This window comes from Toxotes jaculatrix, chromosome 21 (assembly GCF_017976425.1).
Source record: "Toxotes jaculatrix isolate fToxJac2 chromosome 21, fToxJac2.pri, whole genome shotgun sequence".
In the NCBI taxonomy this organism is placed as follows: Eukaryota; Metazoa; Chordata; class Actinopteri; family Toxotidae; genus Toxotes; species Toxotes jaculatrix.
The window spans coordinates 3,232,612-3,258,020 of NC_054414.1; the positions used below are offsets into that span (position 1 = coordinate 3,232,612).

The 25,409-nt window shown below is 42.2% G+C and overlaps 3 protein-coding genes and 1 long non-coding RNA gene across 4 annotated transcripts; all 4 read right to left on the reverse strand.

Moving 5' to 3' along the window:
* Positions 1-116: 116 nt before the first annotated feature.
* Positions 117-5,251, reverse strand: LOC121201035 (zinc finger protein 250-like). Its single transcript, XM_041066652.1, has 7 exons — positions 5,091-5,251; positions 4,239-4,441; positions 3,822-3,923; positions 3,631-3,714; positions 3,404-3,514; positions 3,184-3,307; positions 117-2,850 (listed from the first exon to the last, which is right to left on the reverse strand). The coding sequence occupies exons 1-7, from the start codon at positions 5,113-5,115 to the stop codon at positions 983-985; spliced, it is 2,517 nt and encodes an 838-aa protein (XP_040922586.1). The 5' UTR covers positions 5,116-5,251; the 3' UTR covers positions 117-982.
* A 1,358-nt stretch (positions 5,252-6,609) lies between these two features.
* Positions 6,610-11,561, reverse strand: kdelr2b (KDEL endoplasmic reticulum protein retention receptor 2b). Its single transcript, XM_041066683.1, has 5 exons — positions 11,309-11,561; positions 9,705-9,805; positions 9,286-9,444; positions 8,233-8,485; positions 6,610-7,678 (listed from the first exon to the last, which is right to left on the reverse strand). Exons 1-5 carry the CDS (start codon positions 11,397-11,399, stop codon positions 7,644-7,646), a joined length of 639 nt encoding a protein of 212 aa, XP_040922617.1. The 5' UTR covers positions 11,400-11,561; the 3' UTR covers positions 6,610-7,643.
* A 2,462-nt stretch (positions 11,562-14,023) lies between these two features.
* On the reverse strand, positions 14,024-19,855 carry foxk2a (forkhead box K2a). The gene is made up of 9 exons (XM_041066661.1): positions 19,368-19,855; positions 17,917-18,111; positions 17,662-17,803; positions 17,142-17,288; positions 16,447-16,640; positions 16,130-16,332; positions 15,696-15,953; positions 15,373-15,570; positions 14,024-14,508 (listed from the first exon to the last, which is right to left on the reverse strand). Exons 1-9 carry the CDS (start codon positions 19,661-19,663, stop codon positions 14,294-14,296), a joined length of 1,848 nt encoding a protein of 615 aa, XP_040922595.1. The 5' UTR covers positions 19,664-19,855; the 3' UTR covers positions 14,024-14,293.
* A 3,578-nt stretch (positions 19,856-23,433) lies between these two features.
* Positions 23,434-24,855, reverse strand: LOC121201058. Its single transcript, XR_005896580.1, has 2 exons — positions 24,346-24,855; positions 23,434-24,257 (listed from the first exon to the last, which is right to left on the reverse strand). It is a non-coding gene; the product is annotated as an uncharacterized LOC121201058 (long non-coding RNA).
* Between the last annotated feature and the right edge of the window lie 554 nt (positions 24,856-25,409).

The window sequence follows — 25,409 nt, forward strand, 5'->3', positions numbered from 1 at the left end:
GATTAGTTCCGCATCTTTGTTTTTGATATATCTCTTGCTCCCTGCCACAACACATCTGCAATGTTTAAATAAAACAAAATATATTTTTAGTCTCACACCCCTACTTGTCAAGTTTGACATGAACCTGTTTATTTAGTATGATTACATCAGAGCCTTTGCTCATTAATTGAGAGAAATACAAGTTTGACGTCTGGTGATACCATTTTCCCCTTTCCAAGTCTCCCTCCAAATCTTGATTAAACCACATAACAAATAGAACAACAAAACATAGTCAACACACAGTCTGCAGAAAATCTGTCAGCACTTGGACCTATAGTTTAGGGCAAGATGTCAAAATGTGCTTTTCAGAAATTTTGAAATGGTGAAAAATCCATCATGGTAAACTTTTATGGTCCCAGAGGCTTTTTTGAAGAGCAATGAGCTGGACTTGTGTCAAATTTCAAGACAAAAAGAAAACAAACAAACAAAAAAAACATTAACAGAGTCGACTGAATTCAGATGCCTATTTCATGGTGAAATTCTTCAAAAACATAGATCGTACATGTTGAAAATGAGCTGAAAAACAACCTGTGCTCACAAACAACCTTTTTCACTGAGTACTGCACTCCTATAACACTGTCAGACATGCAATGATTAGTTCAAAGAATGATCAAAATCATCAAGAATCAGATTGGGAGTGTTTTTGTGCCGTTATTGGACAGTGCAGTAGAGAAAAAGTGTCGAAGCAGGGGCTCACTGCTCAGGGCCATATCCACCCACATGGTATACAACCTGGTTATTTAGCTATCAAGTCACCCCACAAATATCACCTTTTAATACAAGTTATTCCCTGTCATGAGTTTGACAATGTTATAGGGGCTCAAAGCTCAGTGGAGTTCTCTTTTAATGCAGTTTTATACAACATATGAAGGCAGTCACTGGTCCAGCGTGGTTCAGTCTTGCATCCAGTGCATACACCATGACTGTAACTGCAGGTTTGCTGTTAATGTGTCACATACGTATGTACAAGTTTTTTGTGTCTCCGCATGCTGTAGAGCTTGAGGAAAGCCTTTCCGCAGATATGGCAAGCAAACGGCTTTTCTCCTGAATGTATTTTAGCATGTGCCTTGACGAAGCACATTTTTATGAAGCCCTTTCCACAGACATCACATTTGTATGGTCTCTCTGTAGTATGTTTTATAAGGACATGCTTCTTCACTTCAGAGGTTGACCTGAAGTATTTGTCACACTCAGGCACGGTGCATTTGAAAGGTCTCTCTCCTGTATGGATTAATTTATGTCTAGCGAGTGTTGTGGTGGAGACCAACTTTCCACAGTACGGGCACGGATTACGGAACAGTTCATTTAAGTGTTTGCTCCTCTGGTGTTTTTTCAGGGCTCCTTTCTCTTTAAAGGATTTCTCACACTGAGAGCAAGAATGCTTCTTCTCATTTCGCAACTCACCGTGGATGAGATTCAAGTGCCGCAAAAGGTTGGAATTCTGGGAAAAAGTCTTGCCGCACTCCGGACACAGGTAGGGTTTCTCTTTCGTGTGGACCCTTTCGTGGTAAATGAGATCAGCGTCGGATTTGAATCGACAGCTGCACTGAGCGCACTGGAACGGCAGATGTCCTGTGTGTGTCCATTCATGTAGGATCAAAAAGCGGAGCTTGGGTAAAGTTTTGGGACAATGGTTGCATTTAAACGGTCGGCTGATTTTATGGATGTTTTCGCAATGCCTGAGTAAGGGCATAAAAATGGTGAAAGTTTCCTCACACCGGGGACACTGAAACAGGGTGTGCGAAGCCTTGTGCCTCGCTAACGCTGCCGTGTCTCGTAACACCTTCCTGCACACACTGCAGTACAGTTCGTTGTGGGTTAGTTTGTGCCTGTCCAGTGAAACTTTGTACCTGAACGCTTCCTGGCATTTGTCACATTTGTAAAGATTCTTGGCTTCGTCCGGCTTCTCCGGATCTACCTGCTGCTTACTGTATTCATAGCAGGTTCTGCGCAAGTGCCTCTTAAAAGATGTGAAGAGTTTAAATCTGCTGTCGCACCGAGGGCAGGCGTAATCTCCGGCGGGAAAGTGGGTTTTCATGTGCGTTCTCAGGCTTGGATTTACGTGCTCCTTGCAGATAAAGCAGTAAACTTTACACGTTTTTTTTGCAGTGCTAGCTTTGATGTCAGAGATGCCGGGCTTTGTGCTAGTAGTTGATAAAACTTTAGGACTAACTAAGGGAGCGTCCTCATCTGAGCAGCTGGACAATGAATCATATTCAGTGAGAAACGAAGACGCATCACTGGAGTAGACAGACCATGAGCCAGCCAGACTGGGACTTCTACTAGTTGTCTTGCGGCAAGTCTCATCCTCATCTGAGTAGTAAGACCATGAGCCATCTTCACTGCAGTTACTGATAGGAGCCATGTATGAGAAGTCTTTGCTTGAATCCTCATTGTCAGACCCCTCGGGGGAAGCCCTGTTAGATGGTTTTGTTTTCCTAGAAGCAGGTTTGCAGGTAGGGACGTCCTCTTCATGAAGTCCTAGCAGAATCTTTTTCATTTTCAGGCCTCTGTTTCGTCTCACAGGTCGAGACAGTGAAGACAGCGGCATGTCAAGTCTCTCCAGCTGAACACAGCATCGTTTCAGAAGGCGAGATGCATCCTCCGCTTGACTCTGATGGAGCTCTGTGATGTTGTCAGTGTTTATCTGTGGTGTATGAGGCAATGATACAGGTTCCTTCTCCACATCTGATGCACATGATACCACATAATCCAAGGTGTTGTCTTGTGCTTGTTCTTTATGTGTCTCAGTTCTTTTTACAGAGGGGAGTTTGAGAGCTGAAATAATGCAGGCACCATCCAAGGAACCATCTGAAAAGAGAAAAACATGTTGTAATAAAAGAGTGAAAAACACTAAATCTTGACACCCACTGTTACGTGCCATTCATTAGTCAAGTAACACGTGCTACATGAACTCTTTGCAAGCTAATGGAGAAAGAGAACAGACATCAGGAGCGCATCAGTCAGAGAAAACTCTGACTTGTCTAAATATTTTAAGTTACATTTGATTAATTTTTGGCCACATAGGTGCAGCATGATGAGCTAAACACACCGCACAAACAGCCTACTCACACATGTAGCAAACATGAGGCAAGAGCAGCATTAATGTGAAGCCATCTGTGTCCACTTGAAGCAGGAACTTACCATTATGATCCAATTGGCCGAGGTCTTTTTGATACTGCAGCACAGTTCTGAGCTCCTCACACTGAGACACAGACTCCATAAAATCCTCCAGAACAGAGGGCACCTCGCCCACCACGGAGGCAACCTGGAGAGGACGACAGGGAAAGGAAGGAAAAAGGAACTGAACAGTGATACTCAAAGCTATTTAAACTGATATCAGAGTGATGTATGTGTTATGTACCTGCTGGAAAGTTTGAAGAGGAAGATACTTTTCAAGTCTGGACAGAAGCAGCCACATCAGGGTGTGAAGTGCTTCATCAAATGTGGGACCAAACTCCTCAAGGAAAACATTCTGAATGACAACAGGTATATTATATTTAGTTTCTAATGAAACCACTTCAGTGTATACACAGTTGTCTGTTCAGGGAAAACTACAAGCCAATAGATCTTTGATACAATAATACTGACCTGAAAGAAGTTTTCCTTCATGTCAGGATTTTTCAGCATGTTCTTAACCAGATCCACAAAGTTTGATTCCGACTCAGAACCAGCCTGAAAGACATGATGTGATCTTCAGAAAACATTACAACCAAAGCAAAGATCAAACTACAGCGACCGTTCTGAAGTGTATGGTGTTTAAAAAAAAAAAAAGCAGGCACCTCTATTACCCATGCCTTGATAAGGGTCTGCATCCTGTCCAGGTGTGGCTGAACAATCTCAGAGTCAGCAGAGGCTTCAAACTGACATAACTCCAGGATAAGCTGAAACAGCAAACAACAGTTTTTCAGTAGCATGAAACACTTCCTCCACACTTCCTTTCAAAAATCTCACTTCTGTGACTTTAGCCAATCATATTAGCTCCATAGCTTAGCATAACATCTCTGTCTCTTTTTCTTATAGCTGTGACACATGCTATAAGAACTGAAGTGACATATTGTTGCACACATTAAAGCCACAAAGTGTAAAATTAAAAAAATCTTCTCAGAATTCTCCTGCAGCATTATTAACATAGACCAGAGGCACAGCAGTTATTATTTGGTAATTATTAGTGTTTAATAACTGCTACTCCTTCTCACCCGTGCTCTGAGGCCCAGGATGAGTTGGGCCCTCTGGTGGGAGGTGAGCAGCTCTGGGACAATGTCTGTAACCATGGAAACAAACTCCTCAAGCATCCCATAATCAGCCACAACTTTCTGCTGGACGGTCTGCCAGGCAGCTGCTGAGACCAGACGAATCGGAGAGACCAGGAGGCGCAGAGCAGAGAGAGGGAGGCGGGTACCTGAGTGCAGACATTCACACAGCATCTTAACACCAAGGATGATGTTGATTTGCTTTTACTGGATCCTACTTTTACCACAGGTCCACTATTCTGAAAACCATTGTTCCTTACAAAAGTTGGAACAATCCTTTAACTTAATCACACACTGCAACACAATATCACAAAACTCCTTTATTAGGCTCCTTCAAATGACTCTTCAACTCTTTTTAACACTTTCACTTCAACAGTTTCAGTTTCAGTTATATAATTTGTCACTTCAATTTCAATTCATTCACTTTGGTTTTAAAGGCAACTTCAGTTTCTGTCAGTGTTCCAACTTATTCCCTCCACTGTCTTCAGCTGAAGCTGCTCCTGCCATGCTAAGACAAAAGCCTCAAAACACTCCACGTTAAAAAAATTTTTTTAATTTTTAAAATGTGACGATTTCCGGTCATGTTTTGCTAAGAAAAAATAATGTTTGCTTGATTTGAAGGTTAGAGAACCTCGTAATGTATCTCCCCGTTTACACTTACGAGTCAACGGTGCACGGTTTAGAGCTAATATTAGACTGAACTAAATGTTTTATTAGTTTATTAGCTTATTTGTTAGCTTAAAGCAGCTAACTGCTGTCTGTGTTTCCAGCGGTAGTAGTTGGTGAACCGTTACTCACAGTTTACTTTTGGAATTCCATCCATCCTGTTAATCCTCAGAGCTCAGGTTAGCAGAGGATGTTAGAATTATTGAAGAATTTCTATCCTTTTCGCCTCTTTCTCCTTTTCTGTTTGGGCTTTAACAGCTGCGTGTAATATAAGCTCTAACGTCCCCCCCTCAATTTTCTGCTGAAAGCAAGCAATGATGATTTGTCCCACGGTGTTTTTGTTCCGGGTCGTCTGTGCTGTTCGACGGTTCCCAGCAGATGTCATGTTGAATGTCTTACAATCCGACCTAACCACCCACGCTCCTAATCACAAACAATATATTTCAATATCACTGATAACTGACAACAGTCTTTTAATCTGTGTCTCATAATGATGGAGGGAAACATTTAATGTTTGCGGATCCGTTGACAAGCAACTATGTTTACAGTCGGTCATATATGAAATACGCACCCAAATACATTACCCACTAAAACCATCAGTGTTGTAGTGAACACCTGACCTGGAGCCTTACAGCTATTGAAATGTCTCCTTTGCATAAACATATTTGTGGAATTTTCTCTTTGGACTAACCGTAACTGGATAACCAATAGCAGGACTGAATGATGCTGTGTTTATCAAATCAGCTCGTCAAAAATGATGCAGTCACTGAGGAAAATGGGAGAGAACTGATGTTGTAGAGCTGGACAGATGTGGGATGGCTCTGTATGGAGGGGCAGGATTGTTGCTCTTATTCTGTTGAGTTTATTTATAAAAAGAACAGAAATTTTTCACAATACTCCACTGAAGCTGGACACATGCTGGAGGCTGGGATATTTCAGAGACAAGAAAAAAAAAACAAAAAAACAAAAAAAACTTGGTTTGTTTATGGCGATGATATTATTGAAATGAACAGTTTGTGAGTCCGTAATTTTCCTTAAAGCAGTCGTGTGGTTTCCACCTACAAAGCCTACTTCACTGAACAGACGTCAGCGTTTACCCAGGAAGATGAACTGGATTTAGAAAGTATAAGGCAGAACACAACCCTGCTTTATTTGGTTCTTCGTGAATACACATTTGACACTGTACTTTGTCATACCTGGAACACACCAACCTCCAGTTTCAGCTGTTTTGCAGTTGTTTTAGTAATGGTACATGCTAAGCAACTATGTCGCCTGGCTCACAAAATGCAATAAAAAAAAAAAAAGTTGTCATCACTATGTAAACGCTCAAGATTGTATTTGTACACCAGTACTATTTTCCTTAAAGGAGAGCTCCACTGATTGTACTCAGTTCACTAGTGGCTACATTAAGGGCGCCATGCTAAATTGGTGGACTACTCTCTAACCTCATTGTAACCACAGCAGACAAATATTTCCCATCAAGTCTTTATTCGTGGCGGCAACATCATGCAAAAGCTCTGGTAAAAATAAAAATTAAAACGGAAACTAAAATGGAAGCAGGTGTGTCTTGAGAACTTTTCAGGATATGGGGTAACAGCGTTCGTAGGATTGTGCTTCTCATCTCCGACGTTAAAATTATGCACAACAGGTGGACAATTCTACGGACTCTGTTTTATTGGAAACCAGGAAGATAAAAAATAAATACATCTGCACCTAAAAGAAAAAAAAATTCCATTTCTGTAGTGACACTTCACATACAGCACATTACCAGTGAATTTCTCAAATATTTAACCATCTGAAATAAATGGGCCGGGCAATGAAGTATAATTACAGGTGATATCCTGGCTGGGCAATGAATGGGGTATACAAATGAAGAAAGCCATTTACAGTGATGAGAGTTGATTGGCATCCTTTCAAGCCTTTGCTTTCATTTGTGTTTTTTCCAAATCAGTCCTTTCAGAAAAGAGAACCTTAGATTATGGCATCTATCTTAAGATTTATTTCCTACCAAGGGCGTGGGAAACTGAAAAAAAAAAAAAAAAGAACCTTCATACATTGGAATGCATACTGCCAGAAACAGATGAGCCAAACATAAATGACTTGCCCACCAAAGTTATGAGGTTTCAACAAATTCCTCCCCAAATGAATTCAGGAAAAACAATGCACATTTATTTTCATCGCAAATACTTTTACAAACGCTCGAGTCATTAATATCCCACCACAAGAAGTCCGCTTCAGTATCGTACAATGCCAAATCACAGGCAATTTTATATCTTCAGCTGTTATTCACCAATGTGTCGAATCTTCAGAGTACACATTTTTATGTAGAAAACTTTTCTTGCTTTTTTTTTTCTTCCTTTATACAGAATAATAAAAAACAGTTAAGGCAAGATGCATCAAACAGAAATCCGAAGGCCACGGACCAGCCTCTGCAGGTGATCTGATTCCACTGATTCTGGATCAGAAGAAGGTGCAGTCAGCAGCTTGCGCTCGCTCTCTGTCTCAGGCATCTTACGCTGGCGGGAGAGGAAGAGGAGGAAGTGGTGGTGGTGGTGGGAGGGTAGGGTGTGGTGGTGGTGGTGGTGTTGGTGGTGGTGGTGGGGGGGTCATCAGAGGTGTCCACCAACGCTCCACCTCCCCTCCGATCCCCCGCTTTGAGTCTGCCAAAAAACTCCTCTTTTGCTCTTAGGCTGGCAGACTCAGCTTCTTTCCTTTCAGTACTGAAATGAAACAGGACAGGTTTATGTTTAACAGGTCACATGACAAAGCAACAGCATTTACAACACCAAAAAACACTGACTGTTGGACCTGCAGGCTCCATAAAACTTACTTACTGCTTCTTATTAGTGTCTGCATTGAACCTTAACATGTGCTTTCACCAAAACAGACATATTTCCTCACTCAGATTGTTTCATCTGAGATGTTTTTATCGCTCTGTGTAGGTAAAACTAAGAAAAGCCATAAAAGAATGGTACATTTTGTGTAGCAGCAATGCTCCACTTTGTTTATCTTTTATTAAACATCTCATGACACCTCATTTTTAACAGGTACCCCTGTTTTCATGAAGTCTGCCTGTTTTCTAACTATAGGCATAATAACAACCTGTTGATTTTGACCTTTTGAGCTTCCAAAAGGTGTCAACTACACACATGAAAGATGTTTCTGTAGTTGGCAGAACCCTGGAAGCAGTAGTCCTGTATAAATACAGCGTGAGGACAGAAACACTCCTTGTCGGGACACTCACAGATAGGATAAAAGTGGGACACGCACTCACCTTTTGTTACATACAAATAGAAGAAGTCGCAATAGAGGATGGTCTGCACCACTCCAGCAACGATGGCGATCATGTCAAAGAATCCCTCAAAGTAGAACCTCCATATCCAGTTGATGAGGTAGAGGGCTCTGTAGAGTCCCAGGAAGAACAGGTAGTGGGTGGTGATGGTCTCGGCCTCGCCTGTCTTGCTTATCATGAAAAGCTGGGGCAGGATGGCCACTGACTCCAAGTAGATGGAGAATGTCCACAAGATCTGGGTAAAAGAAAGAGGAGGACACAGTGTTTGAGAGACAAGAGAGCACTGACATGAATTCTGACTAAAACACGTCATGTGTTACAAGTAGGATGTTTAATACCCAGTTCAAAACACTATTGCCTGACTCTACAGAATACAGCCTATGCATTGCATTACCCTGGCATGTTAACAGTCATGGTGCAGATTCTCAATCCCCCTCTCACTCAGGGAGGGCTTTCTTCATTGTGGGAATACTATGACCTTCTATAACCTGTGACTGTGCCTGTACATAGTTCTGTTTCGGGTTCTGGTTGTTTGATTCCTGATTCCAGTCCTGATTTTAACATATGAGATGCTACAGCTGTAGAGTTTTCACTGTCACTATACACTTCACCTAACAGAAATGGTTTATTGGCTGTTAGAAGCTACGCGTGTTTTGTGCTGGAGGGTAACTGTGCTGCATCCTGTGTAGATCAAAAATACACCATCAGGTCAGGTTTGTGTCTCATATGTGGTGAAACAGGTCACGCTGAGGAAGGCTGAACTTTATGTTATGATGAAACTGTTTCCTAAGTGGAGATTGCACGTCACCAGAATAAACTGGTTGCAACTCACAAATAATTTCTTGCCAAAGACTAGTTTGTAAAGATTTACCTATATTATTAATATTTAAATACTTCTCTCCTACAGTGTCATGGAAATCTGTGTATGGCTGGAGTCTGTTCTTAAATGAAGGGATGTTAAATGCACATTGAGAAACATATGCATCTCTTCCGTATGAAAAGGGTATTCAAGTGTGTTTGTGCTGAATTTCTGACCTCCAGGGGAGAGAAGTCGTGGTTAACCAAGAAAGCCAGGCCACCAACAGGGACAACCAGGAACTCCACCCTGAACGTGTCGTGGTTCCCATCATAAGTGGCCTTGAACTTAACGTAGATCAGGTAAACAGTGGCATACGCACACCCGATGTAGATGATCTGAAAGATAAAGACAACACCAACACATACAAGATGAACATCGACGGGCCCAAGTATCTCATGGTCTGAGATGAATACATTCAAGCAGCAGCGACAACTAACACAAATCTGTTGCACCTTGCTGGACAGCTTCACCCTTTAGCAAACACAGGTGTGTCGACTCGGTCCACAGGTTAAGCCTTGACACTGTGTGTTTAGTGACTGGGGGGGAAAAAATGCTACAGGATATGAGAATGAAGAGCGATGTGTGAGTATTTCACCTTCATGGTGGTGTTGTAGAGAGAGATGAAGGAGGTGAGCAGGTCCAGGTAACGAGTGGTGAACACCAACGCAAACAGGACCTGACTCTTTCCAGAGATACCTGTGAAGAGACAGCAGAGGACACTGAAACATTTCTACATGCCAAAAATAGTATGTCTGATTTCTTTGCATATTAAAAAGAGATAGTTCACAGAATGCACTCCTTTCCCGAGGACAATCTGTCCATCCAGACACACCTCCAGTCCAAAGAAGGACATACTACAAGCAAACAGGAACATCACAACCCAAATACAATAACTCACAGTAAAACACAGACCTCACACACATGTGCAAAACTCCCTACTGTTTTCTAACGACATACACCTGTCCACTTTATCTCTATGCAGGAGGAACAGCATGTTTAATTCATTCACTCACCGCAAGGCAAAACAGCACAAATAAGAAATACAGAAAGTGGAAACTTTAAATTGTGAGCTGATTAGTTGCTAATTAGTCTGTTTCACTGGCATGTAGTTATTTTCAGGAGCATGTGATGATACAAAGTTACACTGCAGCCCACTAATAAGCGGTCTGCAGCTGTATGTTTGAGAATATCTGCTCAGTGCAGTACCAGTCTTCATCCTCACCTGCTCTGTTTATCTGGTGTGTTGGCAAGTGACTACACGTTTCTCAGTCCCACACTACATTATCAGCAGCCAAACGTAGCTTTGTGCTGTCAGTTAACACACATCAGCTCTTAGAGCCTTAACTGCTGAAACTATGGTATTGACAACTGCAGGCAAATATATAACAGTTTAAAACACTGGAGCTTGAACAAGATTGACTTATATGTTGGGCTATCTGTTTTAATCTCAAGCAAACAGCAGTGATGACATAGCTCAGGTGACTGGCTGTCCTGCAGAGATACAGCCCTAACCTTTGACCACGATAAGAGCAGCAACACGCAGCAAAGTTCCACATGAAAACGCAGCAAAGTTTCATCGGGATAATACACCATGCAACAAACAGCTGATCACTTCCAGCGTTGTTGGGCAAATGCATAAGTACGGACTGTCAACTAATGAGCACCCTGCTGCCACGTCAGAGAGGCCACGGTGGGCTAACGTAACGTAGAGCAATCACCGGGGGGGCAACGTGAAACTGGCTCAGATGCCGTCAACAATTGAAAAGGACGAGGCCCGCAGTGCTAAAATAAACTAACAAATGCGTTGGCCCTCTGGTCCCCTTGTCCCCACCTAACGTTGGTGCGGGGCCCGCAGAACTGTCAAGGCTAACTAGTGCAGCTGCTGCTAACCAGACTTTACAGCTACTCCTTCAAGGCAAGGGCAGTTAACAGGTTTCACGCCGCATGTAGTCATGTTTGTAACGGAAACAGTGACAATGTCAGGAATGACTGTCTGTATTTGACACACCGGTGCTACAGGCAGTGTTACTAGCCAGCTAGCTAACGTTAGCCAAGAATTGGCTAATGGGCTCAAACACAGGAAGCTACACAGTACAGACCCTTTTTCGTCTGGTTAAACTGTATATTTATCTTACGGGACACATTCTGTGCAAGACACGAGTTCATGCAAACTGTAAGTAAAGGTATATGACAACTCACCGGCACAAGACCTGCTTTTCCATATTTTTAGCAGCAGGATGATGATGGCTGCTAGGTGGGAGAGATCGCCGGTTAGCCTGAAAATGTTCATGTTTGTTGGAGCTCTAGCGGAAGCAAACCTATTTAAGACTCTATAAAGAGCTCAGTCCGTCTTGGGAGGCGATTAATTTATGACCTGACAGTGCTGAATGACACCGTGACACCAGAACGGACCGATTCTGGCTTCAGAAGATGGGGAAAATGGCGAGTAAAGCGCGACGTGGCTCGGGGATGTGGCCAAGACAACAGTATCCAATGCAAGACGAGAAACGCTGCTGTGCTCAGCCAATCAGAAGAGAGAGGTGCTTACTTGATATAAATTATGCTGAACGAGTGCTGCCTCTAAGCTCCGTGGAAAGAGTAGTAAATCTGGGTTTCCTCTTTCACCTCCTAGTTACCAACAAGGATTTTATATATTTATTTATTGTAAATGAACCTTCATTAAACATATTTAAATAACAAAAAGACATTATTATTGTTACACATACCTAACAATAATTCCAAGCAGGATACTTTAACAAGAAGAAAGAAAAACAAAACTAATACAACTAATAAATACCCAAATATATGAAAGAAAAAAAAATATGAGTTAACTTTAAGAGGGGTTAATCAATAACGCAAGTAATTCGGAGCCCCAAGTTTTTTAAGGAGTGATATTCAAAAGCAGGTGTTTCTTTCTTTTTAACTAACCACTTATGCATCCTGTCTCAAAAGAGCAGATGTGTGTATTGCAGAAGAATATTGTAATATTACTTTATAATTAGATTCCTTAAAGCCACAGGAATAGCTTTGACAACTAAAGACTATTGTCTACCTGAGCAATACAAATTCAGGTTTATTTAAAAAATCAGTATGATTTAAAATATTATCATCTTCCTCCATTACATGTACTATAGCCCAGACTTCTTCCTTTGTAAAATAGTTTTTCCCAGTGGTGTAATATAACTAAGTACTTTTATTCAAGTACTGTACTTCGATACAAAATTGAAGTACTTTACTTAATACAGAGGGAAATATTCTACTTTCTACTCCACAACATTTGTTTGACAGCTTCAGTAACTACTTACTTTTAAGATGAAGGTTTTATTAAATTTTGTTAAGTGTGTAGAATCACAACACTGTGATCCTCCATGTCTGTTTGAAGGATACCGAACCCCTCCCCCCACACCCCCTTACACCCGACATTACACTGGTCAGCTCCAACACTGGAAATGACTGAGTGAAGCCAGCTTTGTCACCGAGGAAGCATTTCCACCTCAGTGATGTACAGAAATCCTGGAACAGCCTGAGCAAACCGTGTGGAATGCATGCTGAGAGCCTCTTTAACACAGCTTTACAGCTGTTACCCCTCCATCCCAGATGTTAACTCTTAATCAGCCAGATGATTCTCGCTATAACACTGGTTAAGAAGCAGGATTTCATGATATCTCTTCTCTGGCTAACAAAATATAAACTATTCCTCACACACAAACAGATCTCCAGTTTGCGTTTGCCCGGCAGAGAAGGCTTTTACTCAAAGAAATACAAACTAAGAGGTTATGTGTTTTAAATAAATTTATAAAAAAAGCATTTACCCACTGAAGCAGAACAAACACCTATCACTTGTTTTTCCTCGTGTAACATAGAATACAATCTGAATAGACTTTTTTTAGTAGCCTGAACAAAATAAAATAATCAAGCAAAGAGACTGTCAACTTCAACACAAAGGTAACAAACAGCCAATAATGACAGGAGAAGAAAAAAAAAAATAAAATTTGAGAGCAAATGAAAATACAAAAAGAAACTAAAATAAAGAACTAAGAGGGTTAAGTGCAGCACTGGTCAGCGTCATATAGCGTAGATTCAGTCTAAATTTTCTTCAGTTCCATATTCATTTAAATCTGCTCAAGTACATTGTCTCTAGATCCGTAACATGCAAGCTCGATGAAGCATATGGTCAAATACGCATGGGAATATACTTTTTATCTCATAGGATATTTGTAAAATATGAAAAAATCTGTAGATGTACAGTGATAAAGAAATTTCATTTGCATGAATGAGCAGAAAAAAAAAAAACGAACACCCACTCCATAGATAGTGTTTTCTTTAAAGGGGAAACAAAAAAGGAGACTACATTCATTTCACTGAACAGAGTCCACATACAAAAACAAAACAAACAAAAAAAAAAAGGATTCCCAAAATATCATGTGATGTTTAAATGTTCTTAAAGACCCCACTTATAGCTTTTACTTATCTTAATTATTACTAGATAGTATCTGTGCCTTGGGAAACAGAGAAACACTCAAAGATCCACAGATACACTTGTACAACGGAATACTGCATATCTACTCACGACTGGGTTAGGTAAGTCGACATGGAGGCTAGCTGCCGAAGATGGGAATGTCCACACGTACGTACACACACTTCCCTTTGTGGAATACACTACTAGTGATTTCACTTGTTTGCTTTTTCTATCCGACACACAGCTCGTCCGTAATGCCACCAGGATTAGGCTCCTGTCCGTCTCTGGGGAGGGTCAGAACTCCTCGCTTGTCTTTTTTTTTTTTTTTTTCCCCCCAGTCGGGAAATCTGGATCTTCAAATCTGTTTTTCTTCCTGGGCATCTTCTTGGCCTTCTCTACTTCAGGGTCTCCAACTTCAGGGTTTCACAGTCGTCAGCAACTCTTCTTTTCTTCCATTTTCAATTTGGTCTCTAGTTTTTGCATCGCATTTCGTGGTCTTAAATATATGGAAGAGGAAGAGTGGGGCGGTGGGGCTGGGGGGTGGCGGGGTGAGGAGGAGGTTTTGAACATTCTGTAGTCCCGTTTGTGTTTCCATGTCTCTTCTCTTTTTTGGCACCTTGAAGTAGATGATATCCAGGTATGATGGAGGGGAGAGAGTATGGAAGGTGTGAGGCTCAATGCGTACAGGAGAGTAGGGGTCAGGACACAAGATCGGGGTGGGGGGGCTACTTGTCGCCGACCTGTTCACTGACCCCTCCCTCTCCAGCTCTGTCTGTGGTGCCATTGTTGTTGTTGGCAGCTGCTGCTGCTTCACCTTCCTCCTCTGTTTTCACTCTCTTTGATTCAGGCTGGTCTTGCAGTTCTCCGTTCTGCCTCTTGGTGGGGAGGGATGCGGAGGCTGAGGCGTGAGTCGCCAGGAGGTGGAGAGGGTTCGCAACGGCTGGAAGAAACAAGACAGGATTTATTAAGAATGAGGTCTTATGTCTACTTTGGCAAGTACTAATGTATGGAGTCTGAAGTGTGTCACAATACTCAGTTAATAAATAGCTAGGTTTAGGGCCGGGTGATTTGAAAAACATTATTTTTTAAGGCTGTCCAGCAACAATAAAAGACCTGCAGCACCTGCAAAGCTGTAATTATTGTGCGTAACATTATTCATTTTGTTGCTCTCATTGATGAGACCATTAATTCACTACAACACGACAGCCAGAGCCAGCTCTCCACCTGAGTCACAGCAGTCCCATAAAACGCACCAGGTGCACATACAGTGCAACTATTCACATCACAGTTTACAGGGCTCATGTGACTCGTTGATCATGGAGCAGCAACTGTTTTTATGCACACTGTCACAGATCAGATCAAAACGTCACAAATAATCAAGGCACTGATACAAAGTGATCTACAGCATTTTCTACATATGGTATCTATAGTATATCCTGTACGGAAACTGGGAAGAGCCTCAGAATCAATCTTGATGAAGGCAAGACAGCCGAAAACCTTTGGTGAATAAAGTGTGGTGTAGTAGAGAGGAGGTGTGCGACGTGTTTTAATTTGGAAGGAAATGCGTTCATCATTTTTGACAGACCTCAAGGGCACACACAATACCAGCCACACTGTCGCAGCTGGTTGATAATGACTACTGAGCACTCTGGGTTGGAGCGTCTACACGTTGACGGGCGTTGTGGCTGCTGTGATCCTATCGCAAGGTGGTCATCTAACAGTGTGTTAGCAGACATCTACACAAGTGTCTGTGCACTAAACAAGTACATAATAACTTTAGTGTTCAGTAGTGTGTGTGTGTCACCTGTGCTAGCAGCATTACTGATGGGGACCAGGTGAGTCCCGTTTTGTGTGATGGCCTTTATTGGGAGCTGGTGCTGACCAAGCGGGGCTTGTTGCACGATGGTAACTGTTGTCAGTGGAGCAGCCTGAGAGCTCTGGATGATACGACCAACTCCACCTATAGACGAGGCTGTGATGGATGGCACCGGCTCCACTTTGACTGCACAGGTAGAAAAACCCATATCAAACCCAATGCACACATAAACACACAGACACACAGAGTCAGAAGATCATACTTAGACTGACATCAATGACAAGCTGAAGGCAACATGAATCTGGTCTCACCTTTGATCTCTTGGTGCTCTCCCCCTCCGTTCTCCTGAGGTTCTGGGGTCACTGTAGCAGCAGACTGTCCGCCAACAGTTGCCATGGTGACGGCTGGGATCTGGTGGACGACGTGCACCGTCTGCATGACGGGGGCGGAGCTAACTGACGTCGTTACGATGGCTGGCGTTGCCATGGCGTAGGTCACAGGCTTCATGGTCGTTTGAGGCATCTGGCGCTGCACGGCGATCAATACTGGCTGGTTGTTGAGCGGGGAGCCTATCAGAGGGCAGGGTTAAAGGTCACCGTCATTCACTACTGTTAAAATGGACATGTAGCATCTAAATAAATAAAAACTTAATGGCATTACAAGTTGAACACGTCTGTTAAGTCTCATCCCTCTCTCCTTCATATCTTTTTAACTGTTCAGTGAAAGGGATAAAAACTTGATTTACCAGGGGAGTTCTGTGCAAAGCGGGCCTCTTGGATGACAGCGAGTTTGGGCTGGACTGTAGTGGTCTGGGTGGGGGCTGGTGGAGGGGTTGGCTCTGGCTCCATGGGGACTGGGGATCCCTCTCTCGACAGGCTGTCAGGGGTCTGGACCCCACTGGAGTGGGCAGACAGTGCTCCTGTGTGGTTAGGAGAGGCTGGAGCGCTCCTGGAGGAAGAAGAGAAACACAGGGTTGTCACGGCAGCATAAATGTACGAGCAACAAAACTGAGAGGGTGTCTTTAAAGTAGGAGTCATATATAAGTAGAATAAAGTGTTTCACCTGGAGGAAAGAGGTCCCACGGGAGTCCTGAAGCAAGGCACTCCCCTGGGCCTGCGCTTCCTGAAGGCCTGTTCTATCAGCTTGCCCTCAGAGGCGGGGTCGATCCTCCAGAATGAGCCTTTGCCCGGCTCCTCCTGAGAGCGGGCCACTTTGATGAAGTACCGGTTCAGGGACAGGTTGTGGCGGATCGAGTTCTGAAACAGCAATAAACACAAGACACACACACATAAGTCTTTGAAATGATGAGCTTTGCAGCATTGGTGTTATAGTTTTTATGATGAGCAGCCTCCGAGCCGCACTCTAGTTACTGATACTCTGGTGACTGTTTCATAATGCAGGTCTACTCAATGTATGTTTGACTGATGACAAACACCTAAACACACACTGTCTGTAAATTAATCCAAAACCCAAAAGGTTATCAATTTACAACAATATAAAAACAGAGAGATGCTGAAAAATGATCATACTGAAGAAACTGGAACCACTTTTTCTTTTGCTTGAACAATTAATCAATTATGAAAATTATTTAATAACATTTGAGGAACTGACAAATCGTTGCAGCACTACATGCCTCACTCATTTTGCATTTTTTACATTTACAACCAGATATGACTGGACTGACAAATGATGCTCCCGTCCTGATTGAGAGGGCAGCTCACCGTTCAACCACAAAACATAAGTACACAGACACTGACCTGCCAGCCTTTATCAGCTGTTCTGTAGTAGGGATAGTTCTTAGTGATGTGGGTGTATATTCCATTCAGTGTTAGTTGTTTATCCGGGGCCATGGTGATAGCTTGGACTATTAGCTGTGCATATGAATATGGAGGTTTGGAGTCATCCTGTGGAAGATGAAAGAAAGTTACATTCATGTGCCAAGGCAACGCTCATGTTTTCTCTCTCTAGTTTGTTCACAAGTCCGTACATGCACGCATGCACGCACACACGCACGTGCACACACACACACAGACTCAGATGAGTTCAACCTGGATCTGTTCTTCTCCTAAGTCTGTGTTGTTGTCAAGAGTGCTATGCAATTTTTAGACTTCAATGAGGAATCAAGTATGTTCACAGAGCTCGAATCCATCGAGATTTCTCTGAAGTCTGCTGCCTTCATCAAGCAGCTCCTTGTTTGAGATGATCTCCTTCAGCACGTAACAATATCCATCCGTATTAACCCAGTTCTGATTCTGCCCTGGACCGTCTTACTCTCACCTTTGGGCTGTCTTCACCTGAGGCCTCCTTATCGTTTTCTGACTGAGAGTTGTCTCCAATAAGGTCAGAGGCCAGAACACGACCCGTCCTGTAGCTAGAGAGTCCTGCCCCTCGTGGACTTGATGGACAGGAGTTTGCTGCACTGTAGAATTAATAACAAAACAAAATAACAAAATTTAGACAATATTGTCACAGCAATATTAGAAGGTGCTGTTTTTGAGCGTTGCACATAAACTGACTGAGCCCCCCTCTCACCTGATGGTGCCAGTAGGTGAAGGCAGTGGGCTCATGAGGTGGGCAATGTTGTCAGGAATGTTTATGGTCAGTGGGGAAATTTGGGGTTGGACGGGCTTGACCGGTGATTCCGGCACGTTCCTTGGCTCCTTCTTATCACTGGACAGGGCTGTGAACGTGATCTTTATACTTGTGCTGGGGAACCGGAAACAACACCTGAGAATGAGAGACAAGCACAGACGGAACAAAACATCAGTGTGTTCATTTTTTCTACATTTCAATAACAATATAAAACATGCAGAATGCAATGCTTATTACAGTGTTACTGTAGAGACAAGCCTCCTGCCTGGCAACAAGCAGGCCAAGGTCTAACTGAAGCCCAGAGAGGAGCACTGAGATTCAGCTTCACACAGTTTAAATATGGACGTCCACCATGGCTATTATATAACACATCATGTCTAACATTTCTAATTTATTATTAATGGGGTATATTTGGACCAGCTGCTGACACCTTGAACTGATTTACTACTATGGAGCGGTGACAATAATAACATATACCACATAAACATTTATGAGGTTTGAGTGTAAATCAATGTGAGTTTTGGGAAAGAAAAAAAAAAGACAAACAAGCCGAGCAGAGTAAATATTCCAACAGGTAACAGGAGGCCAGGCTGACATTGAGCCAGATCAAACTGACAACAGCAACCTTAGCTTCATAGCTGTGTATATCCTGTTGTACCAGGTATATAAGAATAATTCATCACCTGTCTATTAAAGGAATAAAGTACACTGCAGCCTGAGATGTAGCAGGTCAGACATGGTACCTATGCAAAGAGCAAATTCAACTCTTCACCTGTGTTGCTAGCATGTTAGGTGGGACAGCAGCGGGCGGGTTTTAACCCAAACTACAAGAAGTTTTCCGGTTATGAAAACACCTTAAACTAAATTCGATTACAATTCAGACATTTTTAACTTCAGTTATTACTGGAGAACACTGTTTTTGAATTACTAGGAGCCACTCTGCCATTCGGCATATATCAAACATATAACAAAAATACACAATTAATAATCATGAGTATGTAAAAAGCTAGCTTCCACATAATACACTACGGTGAATTGCAGGTAACAGTGAACTAATTCTTAGCTAAAGCGTGACTAATGTGTCTCTCACGTCTGCTGTATGTGTGCCGAATAAAGCGCAATATCCAAATGACTAAGACAAGGTCGTGAATCAAGTTAAACGCGTTGTAGTGTTGGTCAATCAGCGACATAAGCATATTTGGCAGGGAGATCTGATGTAACGCTATCGCCATACAAACGAGCGGCACGTATCAGGCTTGGGGCTGCTTGACACAACACGTGCAACGCCGCTGCTTGATAGCAAAACAATAACAACACATGAAGACATAAATCCGCAGATGTTATTGCTATTATTATGATTATTTCTAGCAACCTGCTCATATCAGTCTTACATTCGTGGAAGCTGGAGAGGTGGAGCCCCTCTTCTCTGGAACACCCCATCTACAAACACCCCGTTTTTTCCTAGGCATCGGAGATAGAATTCCCCCGTGCCAGTGCCGTCCTCTCCCGCGGTGAATATTTCGAGGTGTCGCCGAGAGATGAAGCTGGAGTGTCCCATACTGACATCCACCGAGCCCTGCGAGGAGTTCCGGCCGATGGTCACCGACCTTTTCTTCATCAAATACTCGAATTCTCGGCCCTCTAGCCGGGCTACAGCCGACCCCGACATCCCGCTTACCACCGCCATCTTCTGAGGTATCTGGTGGAGATTTGGAGATGTATGTTGAGCGCAAACGTATAAGCGGCTGCAGGGATTTGAAGTGGGGATATTTTTGGTTTTGTGAAAAAGGGGGTATCCAATTTTACACCGTGGAGAATTTGGCTAGGAACGTGCCAGACCGGGGACACAGCGGCTCCGACCCACCGCCGCGAAGCAGAGGAAAAAAAAGAGGAGCGCTGGCCAATCAAAAGCGGACAAACGGACGGAAGTACTGCGACGGACAATCCCTTTAACCAATGGAAAACCGGTCAGGGTAGGCAGATGTGTGGTGTTTACCAATGACAACAATAATAAAAATAGCCGTTGAAAAAGGAGTTCGGTTGCACTGCAGGCTGACACGCAGATGGATGGAGAGATGTAAAAAGCGGTGCAGTGATTCAAGGAGGGGAATGAGGCGTTCACAAGCTCAGGGGAAGACCATGTGGTCCGGTTATATTCTCTAAATGGCCCTGCTCTGAGTTCATCTCTACTGACATCACTCTGCTTTTTTCCCCGTTTAACCAGCTATCTTTTTTGCATTGTTGTATAGTTTAAAGCCAAATGCAGAATGGATTTGAAGGATCTTTTTTTTTTTTAGATTTGTTAGGCCTTTGTTAAGTTAGATAAGTGAGCAAGCTTCGTCTGCCGAGGAAGACTATGAGGTGTGTTTGAAAGCACTGAAAAAGTTTAAACTATTAAACTTCAAAAACATATAATATAATAAATTATAACAAAAAAGAATGAAATATATTCTAATTGTGAGAGATTTAAATGTGAATCCGGTTCCACGCTTGGATCCACCCATCCAGGGTTTCCGTGCAGCGGGTTAGTTTACTAACTGTAGTACAGCAGGCACCACGCTGTGAGCGCAGTTTGTGTGTATGGAGGTCGTGTTAAATAATGGATTTAAAATCACTCAGACTGCGTTGACATTGCCACAGAGGCTGACTCTCTTTGTCACACAGTCCCGGCACCGGAGGCTCTGAGAGCTGTGATGCCAACACGTGCGAGTTCATTAGGACTGTGTCAATATTCAAGAAAACGTGCTGCACTCAGAGGACCCATGCGCCATGGTGCACGTGTTCTCTGACAATGACGTAATCATATGTGGCTGAGCTACATTCAGGAGTAATACGGTGTACATGAAGGTTATGAACTAAAACAATTAGATAGTTTTTTGTCTTTGTTTTAGTTTGTTTGTAATATAGTGCTGCTCATGTATAATATTTTGGACAAACTTTATTTAAAAAAAACAATATATAGTATAATAACACTGAGCAAACTCCAGCTGGTGATTAAGACTGCAAGATACAGTTAAAAGCAGTTACTAAGTGAACTGCACTAACTGTACTAATGTCAACACATTTTCAAGAATAAACTTATATTGCATTTTTTTATTTACTTATTTTAGCATAGAAAACCTTTGTATTTACACTGTATAAAGCAGTTCAAAGTGAAACCAGATTTAAAACATTTAGTAAATTGCATAATGAAATGTCTTTCATTTAATTCACACCAGACAAAAGTATGGTCATTTATCAGGATATGGATAAAATTACTCACTGTAAACACAACTGTTCATATCATTTAAACATATATTTCATATATTTACAGAGTAATATTATGACCTTTTTTCATTTAGGCCTTATACTACAATATATACTGAAGCTAGCTGAAAGCTCACAGATGTTCTTATTGTTATTTTTGTTGCTATTATAATTAGTAATAGTAGTTACTGTATGAATAGTGGTATAGTTTAATGAGTGGACATCAGCTGCAGTGAAACATCAGTCCAGTGCTGCCACCTGCTGGTTTTTTATTGCCATGCAGCAGAAGTGGGTTTGAGGCTTTCACCTTCCTGTGTTCAGAGCTTGTAAAGTGTTTTTTACTACCAGTAAGTGTTTGTAGAGGTCTAGAGTGCACTTATCTTCAAGTTTCATATCATGTGAGCTAATATAAACATTTAGATGTTGGTTTATTATATAGTACCTGACAATGAGTCATGCAAAGTAATGATTCATTAGATTTTAAGCCTGCAGGTACCACAGGAACATATCGAATCACAATAAGAATAACACCAATGAGCATGCGTCATCAAACAACATGAAAGGATTAACACACACAGTGTGCTTTTTAAAAGTAGTTTTAGGGATCATTACTGGCATAATGTTACAGTTGAGTTCTAAGCCATTAAGAGTATAGTGTAACTAACTGAGAGCACGGGGTAAAGGGTGACTGATTGGAAAATGGTAAAGACTTGTTTTTATTTCAGTTAAACAGATGAAAAAGTAAAGTCTCAACAACCCTCCACTGAAACCAGGCATCACCTCATTAACGTACCGAGAAGTCCGCAGGCATTCAGAGGAAGGGAAGCTGTAGGATGAATTAGATCCTTAAATGAGGAGTCACTTTACCGTACTTTATACTTCCACTCCACTGGATTTCGGTTGTGGGCAGCGGTGGAAGACGTGTTGAGATGCTTTGTTTAAGTAAAAACACTCAGTAGCAAGTAAACGTCCTACATTCAAAATCCAAGCTAAGTCGAAGCACAGTCAGTCAGTACAATCAGATTTTGTCAGGGCCTCTGTGAGTCAGTCAGTGCTTTGCTGTCAAAAACTTTAAAACTGCTCCTCTCTCTGCTACTGTCAGCTGTCATTTCAGTGTGAGACTGACACAACCCTCCTCCACCCTGTTCATCTCCAGCTTTCATCAGAACCAGCATCCATACAGCGAAACACAAAGTACAATAGTTCCCTATTAAATGCAGTGCAGAAAAAGCATAAAGCAGAAAATGTTAATACTCAAGAAAAGTACAAGTATGTCAAAATCATATTTAAATACTTTGCTTGAGTAAATGTAGTTCTATCAGGGAAACATGTTTACTCCACATTTATCTGACAGATACAGTGTAAAATTAGATACATCTCGACGCTAAAATGCTGCTTATGTGTATTAAAACTCCAATAACATACTATAAATGGTAAATGATTATAAATATATAAAAACACTGTGACAGGAGCCATTCTGCAACTGCTGATGATACTTCTGTACTTTTACTTGAGTAAAACTTTAAATGCAGGATGTTTACGTGTAATGGAAGTATTTTATTTTTCTGCTTTTACTTAAGTAAAATATCCCAGTGCTTCATTCACACTAGACGTTCCGCTGAAATGCCATCACATTAAACTCAGTGTTGGCAGGACCGACAAGCAAACACTACACCGACACAGGCCTCGCAGAACTTAATCCCTGTCCCCCTTTGTCACCACAGCGCAGAGTCAAAGAGTGTCATGTTCAGGTGACCCAGGTTAGGCATAGGTGTGTGTGTGTGTCCTGGCTGTGAACTGTACAGCAGGCTGGCAACAGGTAATGGAAAGACACATCAGGTGTGAGGTGGAAACTGAAGCCTCAGAGACAGACATACGTACGGGGGGATTGTGACACCTTAGAACCATATGTCGACAAGCTCAAAGTAATTCTCCTGAGGTGTTTGAGCAACGACGGCGCAGTTATGAATTAGTAATGCACGGCTGACACATTTCGCAAAGGGCTTAATGGCTGTGTGGGCCTTCTCCGTGAAAACACTGCAGCTTTTGAAAAGAGACTGCGAAGTGCAGAGTAAATATTGATAGTGCAAAGACATTTATGAAGCAACTGACGGTGTAACTGCATTTTGAAGTCCATTATTCTCCTAAATCAAACCTGTCATATTATCTAAATCATGTGTGTTAGTAAATTCAGTGCAATTAAGTTCCAGATTTTTCTTTAGTTGTTGCTCTGTTTTCATGGACGGGATTTGAAAACCTGAGGATAATTCTGGTGTTAAGCTTAAACATCAGCCACAACAGGGTGTGTCTACTTTGGTAACAGAGAAACAAGTTCTGCCACATATCTGATGTTAAGATTATGCAAGATCACATTTTACACTTAAATCTGTACAGACTGCTCCCTCCGTTTCAGTTCCACCATGTTTTCCTGTTGTTATAATGTTTCATAGACAGGGCAGATCTTCTTCTTCCCTTTCTCCTCACACAAACCCATTCTTGTAAAGTGAGAGGACTCCCTGCCCCAGTAACTAAGGGACCCAGTTTGACTGGTTTCTGTTGGATGGGTTGAGCGACCAATACTCAGATTTCACAACACGAACAACACCACAGAGACAGAACAACAGCCTTCAAAAGGAAATCAGTAAAAAAAAGAAAGAAAGAGTAAAAACTGGATGAGCAGCGTCATTGGGATGTAAATGGAGTGAAGATGTGTGAATGGGAGATTCTGGTCCCTGATTCTGAAGTCAGAGTGAAACAAGGGCCCCCCCCCCCCTCAGAATCTGATTGGCCGCCCTTATTGGAATCAGAAGGTGATGGGATTTATATCAGAACCTCTGAATCTCTGTCGACTGTTAACACTTCTTGTTGGAAAGTCAATGACATTCAAAAGTTTCTAAACTCATCCCCGAGCCTGAGGTGTTCAGCATACAGATGTCCTTTCAGATTAAAGTCCCGTGTTTGTCCTTTCATAGTAAAATCCAGTGTCCTCTATTCAATCCACCAGTGAGATTGACTAGGAGCTGAAAATGTTCCCCCTGAAGAGAAAAGAGCAGAGCTTTATTAAAATCTGTCACTTCACAAAACATCTTGACTGTGTAATGCTTTCAATGTCAAAACCTGCACCTGTAGCTGTAGCTTTGGTTTCATCATCCAGCCCTAGTTGCCAGAAAATAGTCTCGTGCTGCAAAAGAAGGAGCCGTGAATCTATTTGGGGAGTAGCTCCTCCATCGGCACCTCCAGGTTTCCCAGATACCAGAAGATCCAGAACACCAGGCTAAGGAAGATAATGAGGGGCCCAGAGAAGACAAAGAAATCCCAGAAGCTGAGCGGAGCGAAAATCCCGATGAAGAAGAGGATGAGGCCCGCTGCGTCCAAGAGGACGGCAATGAAGAAAAACAGCAGGCAGCGGCCGATATAGGCGATGCAATCCATGACTGGAGCAGCTGACTGCAGCTGAAGTTTAAGCAATTATTCCCTGCTTTACCAGTTTATCTGTAAGATGTCAGAATGTTAGAAACGAAATAAATTCACAAGAAATGCTTCTTCCCTCCTCGATGCCGCCAAAGAGTCTGAGACACTGATGAGAAGGAAGGAGTTTAAACACTCAGGTCACATTCCTTTCTGTATCTACATCTCATTTTTTTTCTTTCCATGACACAGGCTGACGGAGCAGAAATACGTTTCCTTAATGATGATGACAGGAGATTTTGCAGCTCTATCGCTGGATGTGGCTGCATTTCATAAACATATTACATTCCAACATCCACAGATCCAGGCCTTATCTCAGCCCCACAGGTGCATTTGGAAAAGCTAGAAATATTGGCCTCACATTTTCTGCCCTCATGATGATAGAAAAATCTGCTTCCTGTGTAGCGTATGAAAGTTACTAAACAACTAATGATGAACCCAGACAAGGAAGAAGAGACTAAAAAAAAATACTGTTCCTTGCACAACTCAAAGCATGGGCGTTACTGTGTTATCTGGCATCAAACAGCGTCGGTCGCCTGGACGCAGAAACACCCTTAGACACACTCCAGCAATGACAATGTTCAGTTAACAAGTAAACTTTATTCCCCAGAAAAATAATTTACATCTGTGAAAAAGAAAAATCTGCACATAAAAATAAAAAAATTTGCTATGTACAAGTTAAAGACAGTTTCTTCCTCTGTGCACAGCCCTTCTGTTTT

What these genes read in the sequence shown, in the direction of transcription:
- LOC121201035 (XM_041066652.1), bottom strand. Translation starts at nt 5,115, where the DNA reads ATGGATGGAATTCCAAAAGTAAACT. An exon ending in TCCTGGGCCTCAGAGCACGG is followed by an intron (nt 3,924 to 4,238) that starts GTGAGAAGGAGT and finishes TTGCTGTTTCAG; the next exon opens with CTTATCCTGGAGTTATGTCA. An exon ending in TGAAGGAAAACTTCTTTCAG is followed by an intron (nt 3,515 to 3,630) that starts GTCAGTATTATT and finishes GTTGTCATTCAG; the next exon opens with AATGTTTTCCTTGAGGAGTT.
- kdelr2b (XM_041066683.1), bottom strand. Translation starts at nt 11,399, where the DNA reads ATGAACATTTTCAGGCTAACCGGCGATCTCTCCCACCTAGCAGCCATC. An exon ending in GAAAAGCAGGTCTTGTGCCG is followed by an intron (nt 9,806 to 11,308) that starts GTGAGTTGTCAT and finishes GTCTCTTCACAG; the next exon opens with GTATCTCTGGAAAGAGTCAG. An exon ending in ACGACTTCTCTCCCCTGGAG is followed by an intron (nt 8,486 to 9,285) that starts GTCAGAAATTCA and finishes TCTTTTACCCAG; the next exon opens with ATCTTGTGGACATTCTCCAT.
- foxk2a (XM_041066661.1), bottom strand. Translation starts at nt 19,663, where the DNA reads ATGGCGGTGGTAAGCGGGATGTCGGGGTCGGCTGTAGCCCGGCTAGAG. An exon ending in TCACCTACTGGCACCATCAG is followed by an intron (nt 17,804 to 17,916) that starts GTGAGAGGGGGG and finishes TTAATTCTACAG; the next exon opens with TGCAGCAAACTCCTGTCCAT. An exon ending in CAGCTGATAAAGGCTGGCAG is followed by an intron (nt 16,641 to 17,141) that starts GTCAGTGTCTGT and finishes TTGCTGTTTCAG; the next exon opens with AACTCGATCCGCCACAACCT.